The 7131-nt window shown below is 30.7% G+C and overlaps 1 protein-coding gene across 3 annotated transcripts in view; it reads left to right on the forward strand.

The window, feature by feature from the left end:
- LOC106467754 overlaps nucleotides 1-6245 on the forward strand; it is a 72291-nt gene extending 66046 nt beyond the window's left edge. For all 3 annotated transcript variants that reach the window (XM_022395940.1, XM_022395939.1, XM_022395942.1), the window contains 3 exons: nucleotides 713-928; nucleotides 3228-3363; nucleotides 3921-6245. In XM_022395940.1, coding sequence (XP_022251648.1) covers nucleotides 713-928; nucleotides 3228-3363; nucleotides 3921-4258 — 690 coding nt within the window. In that variant the 3' untranslated portion in view covers nucleotides 4259-6245. The remainder of the gene's footprint in view (nucleotides 1-712; nucleotides 929-3227; nucleotides 3364-3920) is intronic.
- The last annotated feature ends 886 nt before the right edge of the window (nucleotides 6246-7131 follow it).

The raw sequence follows: 7131 nt of genomic DNA on the forward strand, positions 1-7131 counted from the left end.
TAAAATAGTAGTTCAATAAAATTTTGAATGTAAGTGTACAAATGTGATGACTTGGCTTTTGACCCGTGACCGTAGGAAGATCCGTTGGACCTGTCTTGGTAGGATTAAGAGATCTAAATTACACATTATATATTTAGCAGTTAACTTTCTTAAAACTTCCTTTTTTATAATGCAACATTCACATGCAATCAACACTGTAATCTTCTGATAAATTGAAGACAAATTTAATAAGCTGTAAGCTTCGACCTAATTACAGATAGTTCTAGCTTACAGCTTTGCTACAAAATATTGGAACACTAGTTAAGAGTCCTCTTGTGGGACAGCAGTACAACCCTAAAATCCGGGCTTTGATTCCCCGTGGTGAACACAGCAGATAACTCAACGTGGCTTTACTCTAAAAATAAACTAGTTAAAGTTCATTTGGCAATAATGTCTTTTTGTGATGTTTAGAACACCAGTATTTAAAGATTGAAAAAACAAATCCAAAACAGTTTATTTTGTATTTGTTGAATATTTCCATCAGAGAGAGAGAGAGAATGGGAACCTGACAACTAAGAACACATTGTGCATGTAACATTTAAAGAGGTGCATTTTACCCATGTAATTAAATTAATGTTAATTTAATGATTTCCCAATATCTGATTTTAATTACAGAATTTGTTTCATTAGTACCTTGTGTAAATTTACCTCACATTAATTTCTTTTCATGAAGGTGAAAGCATTAATGACTGTCAGTTCCTCAAAAGCAGAGATCAGATGTGACCTTCTTGTACCAGGTTGTCTAAATCACAAGCGTGAACAGATCCCATGTGAGAACATCCAGATCAGGCTTCCTGTTCCAGAGTGCTGGGTGTACCTCTTCAGGATGGAGAGACATCACAAGTATGGAACAGCTAAGTCAACTACAAGACAACCTGGAAAAATGAAGGTAAGGCCTAGAAGGAAAGTAGAAATATAATGAATATATTTTCACCAAAGGTAAAATTTAAAATATAATCTGTGATATGGAGGCCTATAGCATTTATTGATTCTTTGCATCCTCTGCTAGTGACTGCAGTTTCACCTATTCAAGACTCATCAGCATAGCTTTGTTCAGCAAACCAAAGAAATAAATTTTGGTGACTCTTATAGTGTGGATGTGTATATAGTAATGGGTTTTTGGGCTCCTTTTTTAACTCGCCATATAGTAACATAAATTAATAGAGGTATGTGAATAATATTATGGGATTCATCATTCAGTATTATATAGTGAACCAACTATTCAGTGATTATGTTACAGGTTTTTTCTTTTCATCAAAGGTCAAATTGAAAATATAATGTGTGACTTAGGGGCCTCATAGGTTCTTTGATTTACCACTGACATATGGTGAGTTAAAAATGATTCAAAATCCTCCTAAATTAGAAATAGTTTTGAACAAAATGACATCTTATAACTTCAATACAAATATAATTTAATTTAGCCAATTGCTGATTTCCAACCTTGATTGATGTGGTGTCAACATAAATTGGCTATACTGGTTTTTACAAGTCATAGTCTAGAGATCTAAACACATTACTGAAAGATATCAAAACAATGTGATAAGCTTAGTTTTTGATGTGTTACTCGAAGAAAAGATTTTTCTGAACAACTTCTGCTACAGTTATAGTCCTTGTTTTTTTTTTTAAAGCTTGATGGTTTATCATTGTACACTTCACTTGAATCGTGATATTACATAATGTAGTAAAGTAAACGTTTTTTTTCTGAAACAAGACAATGTTGAGAATTTGTATTAGATATAGTTGGACCTTATTACACATGGCCATATTAAATTATGTTTCACTGAAATGGCTGTTGTTCATTATAGTGTCTTTCCATTAGGCTGTATTGGCCTAACTACCTGTTTGAATTGGCAACGATAAGTTTAAAATATATACAAAAATGAATATAAAACAGTTACAAAATTTATTAATTGAAACCATCTGATTACCAATTTAAAAAAATTGGCTTAATTATAATTTTGGTATCATAAGAGAGCTATTTTTATTGTACATCAGTGAACATTTATAGTTTTATAAAATGACTTTGAAAAGATTTACAAGATAATAGGAAGATATAAAAATCAGTAATATAAAAATAAAGTGAAGGAAAGAATTCTTTCTTTAAGAAAACGTTTCATGAAGAAGTAATTTCAAATATCCACAGTTGAGAATTCATACAATATCGCCAAAAAAAATAAAATATTTCATTTTACGGAAGCTACATAATCTGTAAAAGTTCTGAAATTTCAAACTGTTTCATCAAGTGGTTCTTTTTTTTTTTCAGTGTAAAACTGTATGACGAGTGTGTCAATTCGATATACTTGGGTGTTCATTGTAATAAGAAATGCCTTTGTTATATTAACAAGAATAATTATTTGAAAAGAATAAAAACTGAGAGAAATCTGTCAAAAATGAAATAAATATTTTAAGTGTCAGTATGGGGTTTTTGTTTCTTGTCTTTTTTAGCTTTGAATTTTATTTTAATTCTAAGTTTGAGTGCTACCCACGGGGGGTATATTAGAACTTTGTTTTCCTGCAGACTATTGACATGATGTGTTTAAAGACTGTGCATCTTTTAAACATGGGAGCTTACCATTGTTTTTTGTAAATCTGCCTTTTTTGTTTTTAAAATTGTCATAGCTGTGAATCTTGAAGATCTAATGAGAAAATAGGTATGAACTAATTTTTCCATATTTTATGTAGAGGTGGTTTGGTAGTGTTGGCATGATAATGAAATAATCGAAGACTAATATTTAACCAGTGTATAAAATAAACTAATAAATCTGATTAAGGACAACCAGTTTTCCTTGCAGTATTAGTTCGACAAACCAGTGTAAGTTTTCAAACAAGATTTAATCTAAGACATGCGTGATTAACAGGGATTTGTGGAGACTTTGCTGACAGATAATGATGTACTGTCTTTAGTTCCTTACTTTTGACTTTGTGGCATTTTTGTTGTCAAAACAGTTATGGTTAGTAAAGTGGTCTTCTGTTATGTTTTGTAATAATATTGTGACATTGTTGGTATTCTCTACTGTTACCATCAATATTTCCACTGTTATATCTGGTCTTTGGAGGTGCATTGTAAACAGACAGAATCTAAATAGTATGATTTTAGTAAAGTTATAGAGTTTTAGTAGTTAGTCACCGTAGTTTCATTAGGGTTTCTAGTGAGACTTTTCATGATGCCGACTGTTATTCAATCGCAGGGTTTTGACAGGATTAAGGCCACAGTACAGACAGCTGAACCAAGTCTAATTCAAGTTTCTGTTGGACAAGCCAAGTATGAACATTCACTTCAAGCAGTAGTATGGAGAATATCTCGACTTCCAAAAGAAGGGCAAGGTAGGGTCTGTTGGTTCTTTGTTGAAATTACATGGCCATCAAATTGAGATTACTTTCCAATAAAACTTGAGAAAAGTAGTAATCATGGTAGTAATAGACCCTTTGGCTTATTTTAAAAACCCACATACAAATATATTTAATTTTAATGATATATATATTTCTTTAATTTTCAGTACCATATAAATGCAGAATCAATTTTATTATTTAACTTCTAGTTAATCTCAGCATATTTTGATTTGTAATGCAATATATTAATGACTATAACTTTAGAATTCATTGTGTTTTAAAAGTAATGGATCTTTGTTTATTTCACATTGAGTTTTTTTTCTGTCTTAATATTTTTTTGCAAGTTTTAATCAAAACAAATTAATGTGAATGGAAAACAAATGCCTTATCAGTTGAGGACTGCAGTCTGAAGTTATGTCAGTTATCGTGTTTGTAGAGAATGCTCTGCAATTAGACATTTGTGCATGTTAGGTGGGAAAGATAGCTGGTTTCATAACCGGAAATTACATTGTGTCTATAAAGCCATTTACACTATTTTCATTTTATTACAGGTGCATATACAACTCAGTTTTTTTTATCCCGTTTGAATCTAACTTGCTTCGACCAGATTCCAAACTCTGTTTGTCAAGAGGTCAATGTAGAGTTTAGCATGCCCGCCACCATCGTTTCCCACACAACAGTCCGTTCAGTGTCCATTCCATGTTCTTCTCCTCCTGAGAAATTTGTCAGATATTCTTCTAAACATGAGTATCAAATAGAAATGGATTTCAAGTTTATTTCTGCAGATTGTGATGAATTGGCTGGCAACGAAGAACCTTCGTTACCTATTCTTCTATCGACATCATTGGTGGATACTCCGGAAACAGAGAGTGGTAATGAAAATGATTAAAATATCTGAAGAGTATGCATTGATGAGACATAAAGTTAGAACAGATACACATAGGTCAGAAGGGGATTATTTATTCATGAAATTTCTTATTCACTTAAATAATATTTTCAACTTATCTTCCTTAACCTAAAGTATTTGGTTTGCTGAGATTTTGTGGAAGAGTTGACTTAATTCGTTATTAAGGGATTTTCTCCAAACATTTGGTGCTTGGGCAAAACATGAAGACTCAAAGTAGTGTTAAAAGTGTATAGTGAAGTAATTTTTTTTTTCCTTCTGTAAGAATCTGAGAGATGAAAATATTTATTATTGCATGTCTGATTAAAAAGACAATAGTTTAAGTTAGCATGAGGAAACGGGTGTCAGATTTGTTTTGTTTGTTCAATGTGAGTATGAAGGAGTTTTATTAGGTGGTTTTGATTTTTAATGCTTGAGCTTTTGTATTCATAGTTTTATATGGAAATTTTATGTCAGATCTGATTTTTTGCATTTATTATTAATATTTGTATTATATTCAAGGTTTATAAATCTGTGTTTGCTACACCCCTGAAGTGTTGTGATGTATGCCTTATTGTTTATACTTGTGAAGATCAAGAACTTAATATGATTGGCCAAATTTAACTGGAAGGATAAGTGTTTTTTTAGCTATTATTATTATTATTTTATTTTTTCATAAGTTGTTTTATTGTGTTAGTGTGAAGCCTGTGTATTTATGGTGGATAAACAAATATAAGATAAAAGTTTTAGTAGTCATGTACTTCGTTTAAATTAACGCTATGTAAATTTTTGTTTAGTATCAGAAGTACGATGTTTAAAGAGAATGTGTTAAATGTGGCAAAGATATACAGTAAATATTGTTCCAACAAAATACAAGTTAACAAAAACTTAAAGAATGATGAATCAGAAGTAAAACATATGAAGAGAATATATTGAAGGTTGCACCGGAGGACGTTTTGAATATTTTACTGGAAGTCAAAAGAATTAACAAAACTTTGAATTTTTGTCTAGAACAAAATTAATTTAAAAAGTTGTTTTAGTACTAGTAAAAAAATTTTAGAAGTACCTTTGAAATGTAATCAGAATTTGAACAGTTAAAAGAGAGATGTTGAATGTGGCATCAGAACTAGAAAAGTTAAATAAGAATGTGAAATCTGCCAAAAATGGAACATTTACAGACAACATGAAATATACTACAACTGGAATATTTAAAGGAGTCATGTTGATAGTCATACAAGAAATACATCCAAATAAGACATGCTGAAAGTTGTTTCAGAACTACAATGCTTAAAGAAAAGAAGTGGAATGTTTTTTTTTTTACAACTACAAGAGGTAACATTTCTGAACTTTTTTAGTAACACTATAATATGTTAAATAAATTTAATATTGTTAGGCTTTCTGATTGTTATTATAACACAGTATTCTTAACATAAACGAACATAGTTCCTTTAATCAGTAACAAATGACTTGTTTTGTCAACAGATGGCAGTATATTTGAAAATCAGATGTATCTAGTCAAGATTAGTTTGAGTTCTTTATGAGAGCTTGTAAATAGACATGCAAGTACTTTTCAAGCAATGTACTAAATCATGTTGAAAGGAAATGTTTTCTTAGTAGTAAAAACTCTTATAAATAGTTTCCATTATTTAGATTTACCCATAAGTGCAAAATAATTAAACATGAGAATTATTTTTAATCTTGTTACCATGATTATACTTTGGTAAAGCAGATTAAAACTTGTACACAAGTATGATGTATTACAAAACATAGCTTTCATGTTTTAATATGATTTGAGTATTTTTTTTCCATATATACATTTTTTGTGTTTTGGGAACATTACTGCTCAGTTATCAGGTTTTCCACTCAGGGGTAGCAGAACATTTTTAGGGGGGGAGCAATAAATTAGAAAGCTGAAATTGATCTAGATTTTTAATTTAAAAAAATGGTCATCAAATCAAATGTAATAGTGTTTATAGAAGTTTTATTTTTTTTATTAAATGATACAAAACGAGTTTATTATGTACAAAAGCTGAAAATATTGTGATCAATATGCCTAGATTTTTTCAGGAGGGGCCAGGTCCCCTTGGCTACACCTCTGTCACTTGTTCTTCAGTTTTTTATTGCTACTGTTCTCCTGATATATATATATATATATATGTGTGTGTGTCTACTGAAGCAATTTTCCTTGCGTTCTTCATAATGTTAATTTACTCTTATGATGTTTTTCTTTTCTCTGTACATCTTTTTCATAAAATACAAAAGTATTATTTTTTTATTGTTAATGTCCATTTAGCAAAGAGTTTCTTGTATTTATCTTAATATTAATACTTTCACTAAAGTTTTTCGTTTTTATTGGGTTTCCAAGTTAATTTTATGATTATTTGTGGAGATTTTGTTCATTTGCTTTTGGCCTGACATGAACTTGTGGTTAGGTCATCTGACTCGTAATCTGTGGTCACAGGTTTAAATCACTGAACATACTTGCTCTTACTGCCATGGGGGCATTATAATGTGATGTTGAATCCCATTGTTCATTGGTAAAAAGAGTTCTAGTGTGAGTGGTGTAAGTTAGGGACAGCTAAGGAAGATATCCATTGAGTAATTTTGCACAAAATTTTGAAACACACTAAAAGATTCATTTTTTTATTGTTTGATGATGTTTGTTTTAAAGTAAAGCCACATTGGGCTCTCTGCCATGTCCACTGTGAGGAATTGAACCCCAGATTTTAGCATTGTAAGTCAGTAAACTTACTGCTGCCCCATTGGAGGACTTTTTTGTGTGTGTGTGTGTGTGTAAATTATTACTTAAAAGTAGACTTGCATGTTGGTTTCTTTCAAACAATGTCTTGCACAAGAAGTGCAGAATAGTATTATTTTCG

The sequence above is a fragment of the Limulus polyphemus genome, unplaced genomic scaffold (genome assembly GCF_000517525.1).
Source record: "Limulus polyphemus unplaced genomic scaffold, Limulus_polyphemus-2.1.2 Scaffold2730, whole genome shotgun sequence".
Classification (NCBI taxonomy): domain Eukaryota; kingdom Metazoa; phylum Arthropoda; class Merostomata; order Xiphosura; family Limulidae; genus Limulus; species Limulus polyphemus.